This window comes from Callorhinus ursinus, unplaced genomic scaffold (assembly GCF_003265705.2).
Source record: "Callorhinus ursinus isolate GAN/ISIS: 27379988/994484 unplaced genomic scaffold, GSC_fseal_2.0 scaffold13, whole genome shotgun sequence".
NCBI lineage: Eukaryota > Metazoa > Chordata > Mammalia > Carnivora > Otariidae > Callorhinus > Callorhinus ursinus.
Genome location: NW_027397075.1, coordinates 41,517,728 through 41,539,263, shown reverse-complemented (window position 1 = coordinate 41,539,263; position 21,536 = coordinate 41,517,728). Strand labels below are relative to the sequence as shown.

At 39.8% G+C, this 21,536-nt stretch overlaps 1 protein-coding gene across 1 annotated transcript in view; it reads left to right on the top strand.

The window, feature by feature from the left end:
• Window positions 1-870: 870 nt before the first annotated feature.
• Window positions 871-21,536, top strand: part of DHX9 (DExH-box helicase 9) — a 56,750-nt gene continuing 36,084 nt past the window's right edge. The window contains exons 1-3 of the mRNA XM_025878002.2: window positions 871-1,008; window positions 4,534-4,666; window positions 5,325-5,465. Of these exons, the coding sequence (XP_025733787.1) occupies window positions 4,556-4,666; window positions 5,325-5,465 (252 nt within the window). The 5' untranslated portion in view covers window positions 871-1,008; window positions 4,534-4,555. The remainder of the gene's footprint in view (window positions 1,009-4,533; window positions 4,667-5,324; window positions 5,466-21,536) is intronic.

Here is a 21,536-nt window from a genome sequence, read left to right as displayed (position 1 = left end):
ACTCTTAATTGAAGACGGCAAACACATGAAGAAAATAAGAGTAAATGCTAAACTGTTATTCTTACAATAGGAGCAACAGTTTTAAAGGGATTGATCACTATGAGCTAGAAGAATTAAGAACAAAAAACAATAAAAAGTGAAAAATAAGGATGGATATGGTATGATGCGCCCAGACAATTGATTAGTCTGGAATCTCTGAAACAACCCCAACTTGAAATATTTTGTATTGTTGCCTTCACGGGAAGCACTACAGTTCAAAAATGTAACAATGACTACTACAATAGCTAAATATACAAATTATTCCAAAGACTCTCGAGACAAAAGGTTATCCAAGTTAAGCAAAAACAACCTTGCAGGGTTTATCCACTCATTCGGCTGGTTTTTACTGAGCACTTAAGATGTGCCACACACTGCAGTGAGTGGCCTCAGCTAGCCAGGCAGATTTCCTGCCTTCACTGAGCTTATTTCTTTCAGAAGACATTGGCATTAGAGTATCTGAATCACTACAATAACAAGACCTACTGAACACCTATTATGTGCCAAGTACTGCGCTAAGCACTCTTCATAGCACCTAAGATTTTCAGTTCTGTCTTCTACCTTTTATCTGTCATCTACCAGAGGTCCCCATGATAGAAGCTATGTAACATTTTGCTGTGTCAAAATGCTACAGGTCCCCAACTCTCTAAAACGTTCAAAAGTAGGGAGCAAGGAAAGAATCCCCGCTGGAGCGCAGCAGGCCCAGCGCCGCGGATCTCCCTGGCGACCCGAAGGGACGCCGGGAAGTGGTAGCTGCGGCCCCGCCCCTCCCTGGAGGCGCCCTCAGCCCTAAGCTCGCTTCATGCGCATGCGTACGCGCACTGACCCCGCCCTCCCGGCGCCGCCATCGGAGCCATTTTTCTGCCGCCTCCACGCGAGTTGCGGTGTGTTTACCGGGTGTCTCTGAGGAAGGCCGTGGCTACGGGCGGTTCTAAGAGGGCTGTGTTCTCGGACACCAGGAAGCGGACGCCGGTAGGGGAGAGATGTCTTTGCCACCCGTTGGGGGTGTGGGGCCCCGCGCTCCTGCAGCCGGGCTTTGTTGCGAAGCGCGGGCGGCGGTGGCGGGTGGGGGAAGGGGCGAGGCGCCCGCCGAGTTCCCGGATTGCGGGCTGCGTGCTGCTCGCCGCGCCACGCCTGCGCTGCCCGGGCCCGAGGTATAGACCCGTTTTTCCCCCCAGCAATGGCCAATCTCTTGTCCGAAGCAGCCAAAACCCCACTTCCTCCTCCGGCCTGCGCGCGGCAGAGGCGCTGTTGCCGCTGAGTGAAAGGGGGTGCATCGCCGGGTGGTGAGCCCGCGATGACGCCACACACACCTAGGGCCCTTCATCCATTCATTCCGACCACAAAGACCGGGCGCTGTCCTGCGGGCATGGCGGTGGAGCGGTAAACACGTGGGGCACAGCCCCTTCCACTTCCGCATGGAGGTTTCGGTGGTGGTGGGAGGCAGCAGAAAAATGTCTGCAGGTTTAAGTAAAAAGATTGAGGAAATGAAAATTGTCAAGGGAGAAAGCTAGTTTGACTACGGTGGCAAGGGAAAGCGAGGAGGTAGACTTTAGAGCTGGTATGTCGGCCCTGAGGTCGAGAATGCGTCAGCTCTGAAGATGCGGGGGGAAAGCAGAATTGCAGAGATAAGGGATTAGCGCTTGAGAGCAGAGATTGGGAAGAAACAAAGAAGGCCATGTTCCTGGAGTATGGTGAGAAGGAGTGAAGAGAATGGATTTTAGGGTGACCAGAGGGGAAACAGGGATCTAGATCTATAGGTCTAGGACGTTATTGCAGTACGCCAGGTGTGCGGTAGTGGTGGCAGGGGATGGAGAGAAGCGAATGGATTGGAAACCCGTTTTGGAGGCAGAATTGCATGTAGGTCAGGAGTCAAGACTACCTGGCTTGGAATTCTGGGTCTCCCAGTTAAGAGCTCTGTCTTCTCTGGGGCAAGGTATTCTGTCTCCGTTTATTCATCTGTAAAGGGGGAGAACAATCATAGTCTTATCTGTGTAATTATCGTAAGGGTTAAGGAAAATAGTTCACGTAGATGATCCTCTAAGGTTACTGCCTGGCCCATACTGAGAGTTCTCCCAAGGGATAGCTGTGGAGGATCTCGAGGGAGTGTATGACTCCAAAGTTGTGACAGGAGTAACTTGGTAGATGGCCGTGCCATTTCGGGAGGTGGAAACACTTGGACTGAGGGAAGAAGGAACAGGTTTGGGGAGGAAACTTTAATTTTGTTTTTACTGAGGTGTCAGGTTAGCATTTGCACATTATTGCTGCAGTTGGATGAATTTGATTTTGGAGCTTAAAGAGAAAAGATTAAGTTTTCAGTATATATTTGGGCATCATTAGCCTATAGTTGATATTGAATATAATGGAGTTAGATGAGACTGCCTAGAAAGGAAGGAATTTGATAGTGTAGTCCTTCATATTTCATGGTACTCACCCTGAGGTCTTGTTTTTTTAGTTAATTATTCAGGGGTGGAATTTACAGATAGAAAAGCTTTCCACAGCTTTTCAGTTAACAGGATTTCTCCAGGGTTAGCCTGTGGCTACAGAATAAGTTTATATTGGGGTCCGGTTTTATGATGTTAGATTTAGGTGCTTACAAAATGCACTGAACATGAGGCGCCTGGGTGGCTCAGTGTCTTAAGCGACTGTCTTCGGCTCTGGTCATGATCCTGGAGTCCTGTGATTGAGTCCCACATCGGGCTCCCTGCATCTCCCTCTGACCCTCCCCCCTCTCATGCTGTCTCTCTCATTCTCTCTCTCAAGTAAATAAATATCTTTTAAAAAAATGCACTGAACAAGAAGACAAAGGTTTATTTTTTTTTTTAAATTTTATTTATTTATTTGAGATAGAGAATGAGAGAGAGAGAGCACGAGAGGGAAGAGGGTCAGAGGGAGAAACAGACTCCCTGCCGAGTAGGGAGCCCGATGCGGGACTCGATCCCGGGATTCCAGGATCATGACCTGAGCCGAAGGCAGTCGCTTAACCAACTGAGCCACCCAGGCGCCCAAAGACAAAGGTTTCATGCTAGAAATGAGGTTTCTCTCACAGCAAACTAATTTTTTTTGCATATTTTTTCTGGATCTAAATTTGGTCTTAGATATCTTGCCTTTTTTTTTTTTTTGTAAGATTTATTGTTTATTTTTAGAGAGAGAGGGCATGTGTGTGTGGTGGGGAGGAGTAGAGAGAGAGCGAAGGAGAATCTCCAGTAGACTTCCCATTGAGCCTCACACAGGGCCCTCACACAGGGCTCAATCCCACGACCCTGAGATCATGACCCCAGCCGAAATCAAGAATCAGGCTTAACTGACTGAGCCACCCAGGCACCCTTCAGATACCTTGATTTTTAATTTAGATTCAGATTTTAGACTCACAGGCTCCATATCTTTTGGTATATTTATAAACTAGATTAGAGGGAGAGTGCCAATAAGTATGGTATGGTGCACATCAAGAAAACTTAATATCCTCAAATTTTAATGAATAACAAGGCCTAAAGGAGAGATTTAGTACTTAACAGATTAGTGTTTTTAGTCTAAGTAGAGTAATATGTAGCCTACAACTTTGAGGACAGTCTGTTAGGAGACACCTCAGAATGAGAATAAACTCTTTGATTTACACACAAAATGATTGATGATCATTTCTTAATATAGTAGTTTGAATTTATGCCTCACAGTAGGTGACTTGGAAAAGTTAAACTTTCTATGCCCTTGTTTCTTCCTTTGTAGAGACACAATAATAGTATTTACTATATAATTTTATCTCCCGTTTGAGGATTAAGTGAGTTAACCCATAAGGTGCCTGTTGTAAAAAGTGGGACATTACATAAAATGTGTTTTTTTTTTTTTTTAAGATTTATTCATTTGTGAGAGCACGGGCATGTGACTGGGGGGAGGGGCAGAGGGAAAGAGAGTCCTCAAGTGGACTCCCCTCCTAGCCTGGAGGCGAAGCCTGACACTGGGCTCAGTCCCAGGACCCTGAGATCACGACCCCAGCTGAAATCCAGAGTCAGCCACTCAACTGAGCCATCCAGGCACCTCACATAAAATGTTTCTAAGAAAAGGTCAGGGGTACCTGGGTGGCTTAGTTAAGCATCCAACGCTTGATATAGGCTCAGGTCATGATCTCAGGGTGGTGAGATTGATTCCTGCATCAGGCTCCATGCTGACCATGGAGTCTGCTTAAGATTCTCTCTCTTATTGTCAAAAAAAAAAAAAAAAAGGTCAAAATCACTTGGAGTCACCCAAAGATAACCACTTTGAGGGATATTTCTTTTTTAGTCTTGATTAATGCGTATAATTCAAGTCGTGTATTTTGTATCCTGCTTTTTTGTATGACATGTTATAGGCCTTCCAATTATGTCATTAAAATTTTGTCATAGCAATTTTAATAGCAGTATGATAGAATATCCTGTGTTTAACCTAGATTTTCAGTTAATTCCAGTTATTGGTCACTTGCTGTGTTTGCTCATAAATAATGCAGTTTAACTTTTGTTTTCTTAGGTCGGAAGAAGACATTTGAATCATGGGTGATGTTAAAAATTTTCTGTATGCCTGGTGTGGCAAAAGGAAGATGACCCCATCCTATGAAATTAGAGCAGTGGGGAACAAAAACAGGCAAAAGTTCATGTGTGAGGTATTACAGAATACAGTTTATATTTTTGTGATTTTTTTTTTTTGACACTTATTTTGGTGTTAAGAGAACCGTGTTTTCTGTTCAGAAACAGTAGTGTGTTGTATGTTCTTTATTGTCGCTTGTCTGCTATTCTGTTTCATTATAAATCATTTTCAAGCGAGCATTACTTTTAAAACAATCTGATAGGTAAATTATTCTGGTTAGAACATGTATGTCCCTCAGCTGCCACAGTACCAGTAGTGCAGATTAGAAAAGTTGGATCAGCTCTTTGCAGTTTTACTAATTCCTGTGGAAAGTGGAGCGATTCTTGATTGCTTCAAGTCAAATTGCTTAAAATAAATACAAATGGGGAGCTTGTTCTTGGGTCTTATAAAATCAGATTTTAATGTGGGACATTCTGTTACAGAAGAGAATATCTGAGCCACATAAATTAATATTGTTGTTTTTAGATTAGTTTATCACTGGGCAACATAATTCAAGCTTTTTCATAAGTCAACTTATAAATTTTCTTAGATGTGTTATTTTCTGTGTTTTTATGGAGTATTATCTTCAACATTTAACTGTTATCTCTTAATGGACTATTGAATTACCTATTTTTTAAGACCCAAAATTACTCAGGTCAATCTCTTCTAATACATTTTTTTCTTGACTGTTAAAGGTTCGAGTGGAAGGTTATAATTACATTGGCATGGGCAATTCCACCAATAAAAAAGATGCACAGAGCAATGCTGCCAGAGATTTTGTTAACTATTTGGTTCGGATAAATGAAGTAAAGAGTGAAGAAGTCCCAGCCGTTGGGGTAAGTACTTAGGCAGGCCCAGCACTTAACATATATGTGGTAAGGTAATGCCAACCCAGTACGTATAGAGAGACAGGGTGATGATTTTTCAATGATGTTTTCAAATATATTGTGTTCCTTAGTGAACCTGGGAATCTTGTTTTCTTGGAGTCCAGGGATGAGTGCCTGAAGATTCTGATTTATTGTTGATTACGTACCTGACTTGTGGGCTTGGGAAATTCTTTTAATCTGTGTGTCTAGTAGTTTTATATATTTCATTCATTCATAAACAGATTTTCAGAGCCTGTTGTATTCTGTGTACTTCCAAAGATAACATTTTAAACAGAATATAAAAATCAGAAATACCTTAAGACAGTGTTTACTCCCATTGACAGTTCCTTATTACAGCAGAGAGAAAATTCTGTTTTGTGCAATGGCATATCATTTTACTTCAATTATATTGTGTAAGTATGCAACAAAGACTCCTTTCTAGTACTGTTTTTAAGAAATAAACTTTCTCATTTAAAAAATGAAAATTTGAGTTTTAACAGAGGAATTCTTAACAATATAAAAAGATTCACATTATGCTTTAAGTAAATACCTAAGGTAACTTAAATGAAAGATTCAGTTTTTATAAATCCTTTAGGAATAATATCTATATCAATTTTAACCATTTATTTTTACTGTGTAGTCTTATTTATGAAGGTTGATATAAATGTTTTATTTCCTTCCATTGCTTTGATGCAGAAATTAGGAGATTTGTATATTGTACCACTAGATAATTGGAATTGGTTGGCCCATGTGCAAAATAAAGGGATTGGACAAGATGATCTTGGAGATTTCTTAGCTATGAAAAGAATGTTGCAAATATCTTTCAAATATTTGGAACATTGGCATTTACTCCATCTATTATGACCTAATCTGTATCTTTTAACCTCTTCCTCTTAAAGTGTAGGTCTGCTGGTGACAAAGTCTTCTTAATTTTGTTATATGTGAAAATGTTATTTTATCTTCTGTCTCGCATAGTTTCACTAGATGTAGAATTCTGGTGTGCCAGTGTCCTTTTCTTTCAGCACTTGTTTTCTTCCATTGTTATCTGATGAGAAGTCAGTTATAATCAGATCATTTCCCCCTATATGTAATGTATTATTTTCTTTGGTTGCATTTTTTTTGTTGTTGTTTTCAAGCAGTTTGACTATGATATGACTAGGTGTGGTTTTCTTTGTACTTATCCCACTTGGAATTTGCTGAGATTCCTGAATCTGTAAATTTATGTCTTTTACCAAACTTGGGGAATCTTTGGCTATTATTTTTTCAAATACGTTTTTTTGCCTCATTTGTTCTCTTCTTTTGGGACTCATATGCTAAACTTTTGTATATTATCCCAAAGGTCCCTGAGGCTCTTTCTTTTTTTCTTTCTGTTCTTCAGGTTGAATGACTTCTACTGATTATCTTCAAGTTCGGGGATTGTTCTCTGTCAGCTCCCTTTTGTCAGCCCATCCAGTGAATTTATTTCATATATTGTCTTTCTCGTTTCCAGAATTAACAGATTGTTGTTTTCATTTGTGTTTTTTAAGATTTTATTTATTTATTCATGAGAGACAGAGAGGCAGAGGGAGAAGCAAGGAACAGGGGGCCCGATGCTGAACTCGATCCCAGGACCCTGGGATCATGCCCTGAGCCGAAGGCAGACACTTAGCCATCTGAGCCACCCAGGGCACGCTGTTGTTGTTTTTTAAGGGATTTTATTTCTCTGGTGGCATTTCTTAGTGTTGCATTCATTATAAGCATATGTTCATAATACGAATGTGAATTTTGTTTATGCCATTGAGCATAGTTATAATAGCTGTTTTAAAATTCTTGACTAAATCTAACATCTGGATCATCTCAGGTTGGGTTCTCTTGATTGTATTTTCTCTTGAGATTTGTTCACCTTTTTTCTCTCTGTCAAGTAATTTTGGATTATTTCTTGGGCGTTGTGATAATCATGTTGTAGAGACCCTAAATAATGTTATATTTCTTGAAAGATTATTGATTTTGTTGTACTGTCAAGAAATTCGGTTGGACTCCAGACACTGTCTTTTGGGTAACAGTTTAAATCTCATTTTAGTTTTCTGATCCTTGCTAGGCACCTTGGAGTTTGTCTTAATACGTGTGTTGTTCAGGGGTTAACCAGTGATTTGGGCAGAGTTTATACGTGGAATTTGAGATTCTTCCTTCTTTCCTTCCCAGGATTGCTGCCTCATTTCTCTAGCAGCGTTCATTTACCCAAGCTTATATTCTCTGATTGTTCAGGCCTGAAAGACTGGGTTTTCTTTTGGAGTTTTAACTGCCTCACATGGTCTTCCCTTAGGCTAAAAGCCGTAATAGACTGGAATTACAGCCTTTGCTATTCCTTGCTTTCTCATTTCAAGTCACCTCCATAATCTTCCAGCTTTGTTCACTTTTTAGTGCTTGCATAAATAGTTGTGGGGGTTTTGGGGGCAGGTTTTTTTGTATCTTTTTCCCCCTAGATTTCATGTTATTTGCAGGAAGGTCAATCTAGTCTATGCATTTGCCACTTTCCCCCCAACTTCCTCTGTTCCAGCTACACTGGCTTATCATTTCTCAATGTGCCAATACCTTTCTACCTCAAGACTTTTGTATGTAACTCTTCTTTCTGCCTTGAGTGCTCTTCTCCAGCCATCCTTGTCAAAGTTGCAAATCCAGTGCTACCATTACCCTGGTATTTCTTATCCCCTTTCATTGTTTCATTTTTCTTAGTAGCACTTACTAACCTCTAACCCAGTGCTTGTCAGCTGGAGGTGATTTTGTTCCTTAGGGATGTTTGGCAATGTATGGAGTCATTTTTGTTACAACTGGAAGGGAGTGTCAGCAATACTAACCTACTAAACATCTACAATGCATAAGATAGCCTCCTACAACAAAGAATTGTCCAGCCCCAAATGGTCAGTTGTACTGAGCGTAAAAAACACGCTTCTAACCTCATTTTTCCCCAAACTTTAATATAAGAATAAAAGTTCATAAGAGCAGGTTTTTGTCTTTTTTTTTTTTTAAGAGTTTATTTATTAGAGAAAGAGCATGTTTGGGGGGGCAGAGAGGGAGAAGCAGACTCCCTGCTGAGCAGGGAGCCCAGTCCAGTGCTCCCTGGGCACAATCCCAGGACCCTGAGACCAACACCTGAGCCGAAGGCAGATGCTTCACTGACTGAACCATCCATGTGCCCTGGTTTTTGTTTTGAGTCCATTTGCTGTTTCTACAGTGTTAAAATTACAGCAGGCACTTGAAGTTCCTTTTTTTCGGTTGAATGAATGAATGATGAATGGGTGAATTTGGAAAAACATCATATAACAAGCCAATCCCTACTTTTAACTACCATCTTCATCTCATCTCCTCATTCCTGCCAAATCCTTGATCATGTCACTTACTTCATCTAGCATTTGCCCTTTCATTCCACAAATTGCTCTTCCCGAAAGTGACCTGTTTCTGAATGCAAAGGATACTTTAAAATTTTTTCATTGTGGAAATTTCAAATGTGTACAGAAGTAAGAATAATACTATGAGCTCATGTTTTCATAATTCAGTTGCAGTACTTTACAGTAGGGCCAGTCGTGATTCATCTCTAATCTTTACTTTCTTCAGATTTTTTTTTTTAAGATTTATTTATTTATTTATTTATTTGACAGCAAGAGAGGGAACACAAGCAGGGGGGAGTGGGAGAGGGAGAAGCAGACTCCCCTCCGAGCAGGGAGCCCGATGTGGGACTCAATCCCAGGACCCTGGGATCATGACCTGAGCTGGAGGCAGACGCTTAACGACTGGGCCACACAGGTGCCCCTCTTCAGATTATTTTGAAGCATATTCTAGGCATCCTATCATTCATCTGTTACTATTTCAGTTTGTATCTCTTCAAGATAATCCTTCTAAAAAACACAATAACAATTCCATTATCAAATCTAAAAAATTTTAGAATTGTTTCTTAATGTCCTCAGATATCCAGTTAGTACTCAAATTTTCCTGTTTCCCAAATCAATTTTTGACATTCTGTTTAAATCATGCTCCAAATGATGTCCGTGTTTATATAGCAAGTGATTAATATCTCTTTTAATCGGCAGATTCTCTTACCCTCTTTCTCATTTTTCTCTGTAATTTCTTGAAGAAAGCATATCACTTATTCTTTAGTTTCCCACAGTTTGGAATTTGCAGATTAGATCCATGTGGTATCACAAAACATTTCTCTGCCTTTGTTTCCCACAATTGGTAGTTAGATCTAGAGACTTGATTAGATTCAGATTTGATGGGAGTGGAGGGGCAAGAATAAGAAAATACCGAAGGTGATGTTCTGTTCTATCAGGAGGAGGCATGTAATGTGACGTTAGCAGTGATTTATGATCACTGTTTAGATTTATTCATTAGCAGTTTCCTTTGATTTTGAGCTGGAATACTTTCATAACAAGAAACCTCTTATCAATAATTTAGTCACCCTGAGTTAGAGTTTAGACAGAGAAGGCGAGATAAATGATAATTTTACTTTACTTGGTGGTGTTCTATAAATATCTGTTGTCCGTCTGCTCTAACAAGTCATTTAAATCCAGTGTTTCCTTACTGATTTCTGTCTGAATGACTACCCATTGATGTAAATGGGGTATTAAAGTTCTCTACTATAGTTGTACTGTTATCTCTTTCTCTTTTATGTCTGTTAATATTTGCTTTTTGTATATTTTGGTGCTCCTGTGTTGGGTGCCTAAATATTTACAAATGCTATATCCTTTTGTTGCATTGACCTTTTTATCATTAGGAAATGCCCTTCTTTGTCTCTTATTACACTCTTTGTTTCAAAGTTTATTATCCACACACACACACAAAACAAAAAACAAAGTCTTATTTTCTGGGTGCTACCCCAGACAAATAGAAATGTTTATTTCCATTGCATGGAATATCTTTCTGTCCTTTCACTTTCAGTCTGTGTGTACTTCCATCTAAAGTGTATCTCTTGGATCCCTTCTGGCCTCTCTGGCTGCCATCTTGCGTCCGCATGTGTGTGCACTGAACCTCAGCTGGTCCGCCCAAGACCACCTAAGTGCCAACCAACCCTATTCCCTCATGTGGTCCTGTTTCCGTTCCAACAAGATGAAAGAAACTATCATGAACATTTGCCAAACTTGCCAAACTGCAAGCACACATGTGCATTGGTGGGAAAGAAACTGCTCACCAAGAAGAAGGTGGTTCATGGAACGGCTACAGCAGATGGTAGAAAACTTCAGTTCTCTTTAAAGAAGTTAGGGATAAACAGTATCTCTGGTATTGAAAAAGTGAATGTGTTCGCAAACCAAGGAACAGTGATCCACTTTAACAACCCTAAAATTCAGGCATCCCTGGCAGTGTGAACACTTTAACAACCATTATAGGCCATGCTAAGACCACGCAGCTGACAGAAGTGCTACCCAATATCTTAAACCAGCTTAGTGGAGACAGTCTGACTCCTTTAAGAAGACTGACTGAAGCTCTGCCCAAATCAGTCTATGGATGGAAAAGCACCACTTGTTACCAGAAAGGATGATGATGATGAAGTTCCAGATCTTACGGAGAATTTTGATGAAGCTTCCAAGAATGAAGCAAACTGAATTGAATCAACTTCTGAAGAAGATAAAACTTGAAGTTACTGGGAGCTGCTACTTTATATTATGCTGCTTTTTAAAATTCTGTTCATGGATCTGATAAAATCTAGATCTCTAATATTTTTAAGGTCAAGCACCTAGGACACTACAGCTCTTTTCAGTTTTTGCTTATACACAATTCATTCCTTGTAGCTAATTAAGCCGAAGAAGCCTGGGAATAAAGTTTGAAAGAAGGTTAATAAAGTTCTTTTTGTACTAAAAAATAAACTGTATCTTGTAGGCAACATATAGGTGGTTCATGTTTTTTTATCCATTCAGCCACTCTGTTTTGATTGGAGAATTTAGTCCATTTAAGTCAGTAACTTAAGTTCTAAAGTGCAACATTTTTACACTCCTCCACCACGTTTTCTATTTTTTATATAACTTACATTTTTTTAATTTTGTGTATCCTTTAATTATTAAAATCAGTTATTTTTTCTATTTTTGTTTTTTAACCTTCATACTAGTTTTATAAGTACTTATTCTATTACTTTTATTATATATTAACTTCCCAGTGAGATTTACTCTTTCATATTTCTTCTTGTTACCAGTTAGTGCCCTTTCGTTACAGCTTAGAGAAGTCCTTTTTTAAAAAAATACTTATTTGAGAGAGAGCACAAGCAGCAGAGGGAGAGGGAGAAGCAGGCTCCCTGCCAAGCAAGGAAGTCCAATGCAGAGCTCGATCCCAGGGCCCTGGGATCATGACCTGAGCCGAAGGCTTACTGAGCCACCCAGGCAGCCCAAGAAGTCCTTTTAACATTTCTTGTAAGGCAGGTTTAGTGGTAACAAATTAATTCTAGCATTTGCTTATCTGGGAAACTATTTCTCTCTCCTTCAGTTCTGAATGATGACTTTGCCAGGTAACATATATTCTTGCATGGAAATTTTTTTTCCAGCGCTTTGAATATATTATGCTACTTCTACCTTCTGGCCCCCAAAGTTTCCACTGAAGAATCTGCTCATGGATGAGGGTTCCCATGTGTGTAATGAGATGTTTCTCTCTTGCTGCCTTTTATTCTGTCCTTGCTTTACCTTTTGACATCTTAATTATAATGTGTCTTGCTTTGGGTTTCTTTGCATTCATCTTACTTATAACCCTCCGGGTTTCCTGCATCTGGATAGTCTGTTTCCTTCCCCAGGTTAGGAAACTTTTCAGCTTCAAATAAGATCTATGCTCCTTGCTCTTCCCTCCTCCTTGAAACCCAGTGATATGAATATTAGTCCATTTGATATTTTCCTGTAAGTCCCTTAAGGTATCTTTACGTTTTTTCCCTTTTTTTACTTTTTGCTGCTCTGATTGGGTGAGTTCCACTGCCTTGGATTTGAATTAACTAATCCTTCTTTTCCATCTGGTCTGCTGTTTTAACTCCTCTAGTGTTATTTTTCAGTTCAGTTACTGTATTTTTCAGCTCTGTGACTTCTCTAATTGGTACTTTTTTATATTTTCCATCGCTTTGTTGAAGTTCTATGTTCATACATTGTTCTCCCCAGTTTGGTGAGCATCTTTATGATTTTAAAGTCTATCAGATAAATTACATAGTTCCGTTTCATTAAGGTTTTATCTGGTTCTTTCATTTGGAATATATTCCTGTTTCATTTTGCCTATGTTAGTTTCTATACAGTACATGAAACAACTACTTCTCCCAAGTCTTGAAGGAGTGGCCTCATATAGGAGATGAACTTTTTTATTCAGTGTTGCCCCAGCTTTTGGTGGTTTCTTAAACCTCTGTTCTTGTCCAGGCAGTTCATTAATAGCTCCTTGTAGTTGAGGATGTGCTAAGATCACTCAGTGTCCCAAAGGGTAGGATCTCAGCACCTGATTCAGGCAGACTAGAAGCCAGACCCTCAGGCAGCATCTTTTAAAAGTATGTGAATATATATAAAGTTCTGAGGTGCCAAAAGCATAAGTCCTGCTGGCCACCAGAGCCAGGTAATCTAGAAGTGTTCCCTGGGCAGCAGTTAACAAATATTTGGGCTCCAGACGAGTGTATAATCTCCTTTTCGGGAGATACCAACAAGCTGGAACAAGGCAGAGGAAGATCACCAAGATGGCATCTATAGCATATGTTCCTTCAGAGCAGTTACCTGGGCAGTGTGTGCCAAACCTGAAGCCTGCCTGTGTCTGAAGCTTCAGGACAAATGAAGTGACCTCCTTCACAGAAAGACTGGGGATGTGCCTCAGTCCCCTCACTGTGCCTGGGTATGGTAGTCTGCCAAGAACTGTTGCTCCAATCAACACAGTCCCAGGGGACCCAAGAACATAAGCCCCTGTGGCAACCGGAGCCAGGTGATTGAGGGGCATCCCTGGGTGTTAGCTGCAAAAACCAGATGCTTGTAAAGCTTTTCCTCAGGAGACACTGGCACTCTGGAACACAGTAGAAGGAGATAGCACCTTATCTCCGAGGTCTCTGGAATACAGTCAGCCCCTAGATGCCTGTTTAATTAGAAGCCTACTCCGGCCACAGTCATGATGTTTAGCTAAAAGTAGGCCTCCTTCACCGAAAGACAGCTCCTGGATCTGTTCCCTCTTCCTGTGCCATGGGTGTGATAGCTGTTGAAGAGCTGTCTCCAGTAAGCATGGTATAACATACACACTTGTCACATCACTATGTTGTACACCTGAAACTAATATAACATGTGTTGCCTATATTAAAAAAAAAAATTAATAGGAAAAGAAAGAACACTTTCTCCATTGGTTATAGTCTTATGGGACCCAGGAGCATAAGCTGCACGGGCCACCCGACCCAGGCAAAGTAGAGGTGTCCCCTGGCAGCAGTCATGAGATTTGGAGCCACAGACAGGTTCTTGAACTCCTTTCTAAATGGTAATGCTGAGGGCGCCTGGGTGGCTCAGTTGGTTAAGCGACTGCCTTCGGCTCAGGTCATGATCCTGGAGTCCCGGGATCGAGTCCCGCATCGGACTCCCTGCTCAGCCGGGAGTCTGCTTCTCCCTCTCACCCTCTTTCCTCTTGTGCTCTCTATCTCTCCTTCTCTCTCTCTCTCTAATAAATAAATAAATTCTTTAAAAAAAAAATAAATGGTAATGCTGATTATTACAGACCTATATGACCAGGAACACAAGCTTACCTGGCCTCCAGAGCCAGGTGATAAAGAGGCATCCCCTGTGCAGCAGCCACAAAAGTTGGGGCACCACGCACATGTAAAGGTTCTTTTCTAGGATATGCTGGTGCTCCGAAGCATGAAAAGGTAGTACTCACCGGTCTCCATTCCTGGGTAATGTTCCGACAGACTTCTAGATGGATGTGTTAAAGTAGGTGCCTGTGCCTTGGACCAAGATTTTAATATAAGCAAGTGTCTCCTTCACTTTAAGTCTGGGTGCAGTTGGCTGCTTCTGAGCTGGGCCCTGGGACAGGGCACTCCAAGCACACAAGCCCTTTAAGAGACATTTTACAGATTGCTACCATCTTGTGGGTCTTGGAATATAAGCTCTCTTGGTTTCTAAAATTAGGTGTTGTGGGGGCTTGTTCCAAGTGTATGTCTTAAAACTTGAGTGTTGAACTCTGCCCATTGGGGAGGAGTTCCAGGTTGAGTTCCCCCCTGGCTGTGGGTTGCCACACCTGGAGTAGGGTTTTTGGCAAGATTGCCCCAGCTTCTCCTACCTGTTTCAAAGTGGCTTATTCCTGCTTGCCTGATGTGTGTAGTCATCACTCAGCTAGCTTTTAGATTTTTTTTAAAAGGAAACTGTTCCCGTATGTAGCTGTAGACTCAGTGTCTGCGTGAGGAAGCAAGTTCAGGATCTTCCTACATCAGTATCTTGAACCAGAACCCTTGGTAGCCTAAAAAAATGACTAAGAGATTTAAAAAAAAAATTTTTTTTTGCTTTTCTTTAGTTATTTAATAAATGGAATTATGTTCCCCCCTTTTTTTTTTTTTTTTTTTTTTTGAGAGAGAACATGCACACATAGTGGGGCAGAGGGAGAGAATCTTAAGTCCAGCTTGGAGCCCAATATGGGGCTCTGTCTCATAATCCTGAGATCATGACCTGAGCTAAAAGCAAGAGTTGGAGCTTAACCAACTGAGCCACCCAGGAGCACCTAATTTTCTTCATTTGAATTGTCTATTCATTTATTTATCAGCTCATGTTTTATTAATTAGGTATATTATGTATATAAGTTCTAGAATTAAACATTTTTACAGCGTTTAATACGTATTGCAGAAATTTTGCAAAACATACAAATTGTAAAGAAAGCAGCATGAATGAACTATGTTATTGCCAATAGATTTATTTTTGCTTCAGTATTTAAATGTGAATTTCAATTGATAGAATACATATTGCACAAACTATTTTATAACCTGTTTGTTTCACTTAACATAATTTTTCAGATCATTAGATCTTCCTTAGAGCCAAGGTTATGTACTACGGCACACTTTTAATACCCTCATTTCTTTTTTTAATTCCAGTAGAGTTAACAGTGTTTCAGGTGTAAAATAATGATTCAACACTTCCATACATCACCCAGTGCTCATCAGGACAAGTGTACTCCATCACCTGTTTCACCCATCCCCCACCTACCTCTCCTCTGTTAACCATTAGTTGGTTCTCTAAAGAGTCTGTTTCTTGGGGCGTCTGGGTGGCTCGGTCATGATCTCAGGGTCCTGGGATTGAGCCCCACATTGGGCTCCCTGCTCAGCAGGGAGTTTGCTTTTCTATCTCCCTCTGCCCCTCCTCATCCCCCTCTTGTGCTTTCTCTCTTTCATGCTCTCTGTCTCAAATAAATCTTAAAAAAATAAGTCTGTTTCTTGGTTTGCCCCCCCTTTTTTATCCTTTGCTCCTTTGTTTTGTTTCTTAAATTCCATATAAGTGAAATCATATGGTATTTATTTTTCTCTGACTTGTTTCACTTAGTATACTCTCTAGATCCTTCCGTGCTGTTGCAAATAGCAAGATTTCATTTTTTTATGGCTGAATAATATTCTGTTGTGTATATATATACACCACATCTTCTTTATCCATTCATTTATCAATGCACAGTCACAACTGCTGCCGTAATTTGGCTGTTATAAATCTGCGTAAACAGAGAGGTGCATATGTCCTTTCAAATTAGTATTTTCATATTCTTTGTGTAAATACCCCCTAGGGGAGTTACTGGATCATATGGTATTTGTATTTTTAATTTTTGAGGAACCTCCATGTTACTTTTCACAATGGTTGCCTTTTTCTCCACATCTTTGTTAACACTTGTTTCTTGTGTTTTTTATTTTAGCCATTCAGACAGGTGTGAGGTGATATCTTATTGTGCTTTTGATTTGTATTTTCCTGATGATGAGTGATGTTGAGCATCTTTTCATATGTCTGTTGGCCATCGCTATGTCTGGATAAGTGTGTGTTCATGTCTTCTGCCTTGTTGAATGAATTTGGAAGTTTTCCTTCTATTTTTGGAATAGTTTGGGAAGAGTAGGTATTAACTTTAAAATGGTAGATTTTGCTTGTGAAGCCATGTGACCCCGGACTTTTGTCTATTGGGAGTTTTTTTTTTTAATTACTGATTCAGTCTCCTTGCTGGTAATCAGCTTGTTCAAATTTTCTATTTCCTCCTGCTTCAGTTTTGGTGGGTTATATGTTTGTGGGAATTTACCCATTTCTTCCAGTTTGTCTAATTTGTTGGTATATACTTTTTCATAATACTCTATTCCAATTGTGTATCTGTGGTGTTGGTTGTTATTTATCTCCTTTAATTTGATTATGTTTGAGTATTTTTTTTTGATAAGTATGGCTAGAAGTTTATCAGTTTTGTTCACCTTTTTTTTTTTTAAGATTTTATTTATTTGACGGGAACACAGCAGGAGAGGGAACACAAGCAGGGGAAGTGGGAGAGGGAGAAGCAGGCTTCCCATGGAGCAGGGAGCCCAATGTGGGGCTTGATCCCAGGACTCTGGGATCATGACCTGAGCCAAAGGCAGACACCCAACGACTGAGCCACCCACGCACTCAGTTTAGTTCATCTTTTCAAAGAACAAGAATCTGGTTGCATTGATCTCTTCCTTTTTTTTTTTTTTTTTTTTTTTTTAGTTTCTGTATTTCTGCTCTAATCTTATTTTCTTCTGGTTTGGGTTTGCTTTGTTCTTTTTCTGGCTCCTTTAAGTGTAGAATTAGGTTGTTGATTTGAGATTTTCCTTGCTTCTTCAGTAGGCCTGTATTGCTATAACCTTCCCTCTTAGAACCACTTTTGCTGCATCTCAAAGGTTTTGGACCATTGTTTTCATTTTCACTTTCTTCCATATATATTTTTTTTTAAGTTTTTTGTGTTTTTTTTTAATTTGATAGACACAGTGAGAGAGGGAACACAAGCAGGGGGAGTGGGAGCAGGGAGCCTGATGCAGAGCTCGATCCCAGGGCCCTGAGATCATGACCTGAGCCGAAGGCAGACGCTTAACGACTGAGCCACCCAGGCGCCCCTCTTCCATGTACTTTTTAATCTCTGATTTCTTGGTTGATCCCCTTCATTGTTTAGTAGCATTTTATTTAACCTCCCTGTATTTGTGGTCTTTTGAAATTTTTTCTTATGCTTGATTTCTAGTTTCATAGCATATGGTCAGAAAAGTTGCATGGTATGACTTCTACCTTTTTATATTTGTTGAGGCTTGTTTTGTGGCCTTATATATGATCTATATTGGAGAATGTTCCATGTGCACTTGAAAAGAATATGTATTCTGCAATTTTAGGGTGGAATGTCAGAATATATCTGTTAAATCTGGGTGGCTCAGTCAGTTAAGCATCTGCCTTCCATTCAGGTCATGATCCCAGGGTTCTGGCATTGAGCCCCACATTGGGCTCCTGCTTAGCGGGGAGCCTTCTCCCTCTCCCTCTGCCTGCCGCTCCCCCTGCTTGTGCACTCGCTCGCTCTCTCTCCTTGTCAAATAAATAAGTAAAATCTTAAAAAATAGCTGTGTGTCACTGAAAGCCACTGTATCCTTGTTGATTTTCTGTTTGGATGCTGTGTCCATTGATTTAAGTTGTGTGTTAGGGGCGCCTGGGTGGCTCAGTTGGTTAAGCGACTGCCTTCAGCTCAGGTCGTGATCCTGGAGTCCCGGGATCAAGTCCCACATCAGGCTCCCTGCTCGGCGGGGAGTCTGCTTCTCCCTTTGACCCTCTCCCCTCTCGTGCTCTCTATCTCATTCTCTCTCTCAAATAAATAAATAAAATCTTAAAAAAAAAGTTGTGTGTTAAAGTCCCCTACTATTATTGTATTACCATCAATTATTTCCTTTATGTTTATTATTATTAATTGCTTTAAGTGTTCGGGTGCTCCCATGTTGGGTGCATAAATATTTATAATTGTTATATCTTCTTGTTGGATTTTCCCTTTATTATTATATCTCTTGGTACAGTGTGTTTTAAAGTCTATTTTGTCTGACAGAAGTATTGCTAGCCCAGCTTTTTTTTTTTACATCTAAATATTTCTCCATCCGTTCACTTTCAGTCTGCAGATGTCTTTTGAGCTGAAGTGAGTCTCTTGTAGGCAGCATATGAGTCTTGTTTTTTTTATCCACTTTGTCACCCTCTTTTGATTGGAGCATTGAGCCCAAGTAATTGTGATAGATACGTATTTATCACCTTTTTTTTTTAACTTGTGTTGTCGTTGTTTTTATAATATTTTTCTGATCCTTTCTTTCTCTCTCTCATGGTTTGCTGGGTTTCTTCTTTGATATTTGGATTGCTTTCTCTTTATTCTTTGCATATCTGTTAGTGGTTTTCAATTTGTGGTTACCATTAGGTAGTGTATAACATCTGCATATAGCAGTCTATATTATTAAGTTGATGGTTGCTTAAGTTCAAACCATTCTTTACTCCTCTTCCTCCCAGTGTTTTATGTATATGATGTCCTACTTTATTACATTCTTTTATTCTGTGAATTTATTTTGTTGACTGATTTTTTTTACAGAAATACTTATTTTTACTGGTTTTGTGTTTCCTACTTTTCATACTCTCAGTTAAAGGACTTTCCTTCCTACTCTGAGTCCTCTTTAATATTTCTTGTGGGGCTGGTTTAGTCCTGAACTCCTTTAGCTTTTGCTTGTCTTGGAAACTCTTCATCTCTCCTTCTATTCCGAATGATAGCCTTGCTGGATAGAATATTCTTGACAGTAAATTTCTTTCCTGTTCAGCACTTGGAATATCATGCCTTCTCTTGGCTGCCAAAGTTTCTGCTGAAAAATCCACTAAGAGCCTTATGGGGTTTCCCTTGTATGTAACTGTCTATTCTCTTGCTGCTTTAAACATCTTTTTTCTTAGGGCCCCTGGGTGGCTCAGATGGTTAAGCATCTGCCTTCGGCTCAGGTCATGATCTCTCCAGGTCCTGGGATCAAGCCCTGTGTCAGGCTCCCAGCTCAGTGGGGAGTCTGCTTCTCCCTCTCCCCCTGCTTGTGCTCTCTCTGTCTCTTTTTTTCAAATGAATACATCTTTAAAAATAATTTAAAAATTTTTTTCTTTATCTCTACTTTCTGCCATTTTGATTACTGTGTCTTGTTGTGGACCTCCTCTGGTTGATTTTGTTGGAGGATCTCTGTGTCTTCTGGATCTAGATATCTGTTTCATTCCCCAGATTAGGGAAGTTTTTAGCTATTATTTCTTGAAGTAAATTTTCTGCCCCCTTTTCTCTCTCTTTTGGGATCCCTGTAATGTGAATGTTATGCTTGATGAAGTCACGGAGTTCCCTGAGTCCATTCTCATTTTGCATAATTCTTTTTTCTCTCATTTGTTCACCTTGATTACTTTGTATTACTGTCTTCTAGTTCATTAAGTTGTTCCTCTGCTGCTTTCAGCCTGCTATTTATTCCATCAGGTGTATTAATTTCATTTATTGTGTTCTTCATCTCTGGTTCTCTTTTATGTTTTCTATCTTTTAAGCGTTCTCACTGATGTTCTCCACTCTTTTCTCATATTCATTGAGTTATCTTTATGATCATTATTTTAAAGTCTCTATCAGGCATGCTATTTATGTCTGTTTCACTTGTGTCTCTTGCTGTGGTTTCCTCCTGTTTCATTTGTGACCTACTCTTTTGTGTCTTCATTTTGCCTAACTCTGTTTCTGTGTGTTAGGAAGGTCAGCTACATCTCTTGATCTTGAAAGTAGTGGGCAGGATGCGCACTTTTAACTAGGTGGCACTGGCCCTTCTCCACAGGGGATGCATAGCCGTTACGGAGACCGAGCTGGCTGGTGCTCCTCCACAAAATGTCTGGAGGCAGGTGGTTAATACCCTCTTTGCCTCTACCTTCATCTTAGTTGATCAAGAACTACAAAAAAGAAAATCCTCCCTGTTTAGTTCGGGCTGCTATCACAAAGTACCATAGTCTGGGTGGCTTGTAAACAACAGAAACCTATTCTCACACTCCTGGAGGCTGGGAAGTGTTAAGATACTAGGTTCTGGCTGATTTAGTGTCTGGTGAGAGCCCAGTTCCTGGTTCATGAAAGGCTCTCTCACTATATCCTCACATGGTGGAAAAAGCAAGAGAGCTCTTTTTTTTTTAATAAGTCACCAGTTCTTTTATGGGGGCCGTACCCTCATGACCTGATCCCTTCCCAAAGGCCCCACCGCCTAATACTATCACATTGGAGTTTAGGATTTGGCTATTGGGACTGTCCCTAGAATAAGCTGTACTTGGCTTTCGCAGCCCTAACCTTTGGAAGAGCACTGTGCTTCATGTTACATGCTATCTGTATAAAACAAATCTTTAAATTAGAAAGATTGAAAGTAAAGACATGAGTAAAACTATACCACATGAAGTACAAAATAATATCAAAGTAAACTTCAAGGAAGAAAGCAGGAAAGACAAATATTAGTTCACAATATATACCCATCTAATGTTAGAAATGCAAATGTGTATATTGGCCCAACTAAAATGGTAATGTGAGAAAGTAGCAAAAAATCCTGAACATTAGGAAATTTAAACACTTGGTTCTAAATGAAAATTAGAAATTATACACTGTTTAGGTAACAATGTCAAAACTCTCGAAGACCAAAGGAATTGTCATTTAGTTAAAATAGTATCAAATGCTTTTATTATTGCAAAAGAAATAGTTTTTTAGATGAGTAAACTGGTAAATTTTTTTTAACTGTTAATTTTCAACTCAGGAAAATAAAAAAAACTTGAATTAATAGAGATGAAACCAGAAATTGTAGAATTAGAAATAGAATTGATGAGTAAAAATCTTAACTATAAAAGATAAATAGTCCATTCCAAGTCTAATTAAGAAAATAGTAAATAACTATAGATTCATAGTCCTTTATCAAAAACCCATGTGGTAAGATAGGTTTGAGAATTCAGTATTTTTCATATTTTAGAAAAGTAATACGGTACACGTACCGTATCTTAGATGACACCTCCAGCAAATCTGAAGCAAAACCTGGTAATCAGACTTTCTTGCTACATCATGTTAATGAGTTCATAAGAGAAAAGTACCTATCTACTCAGT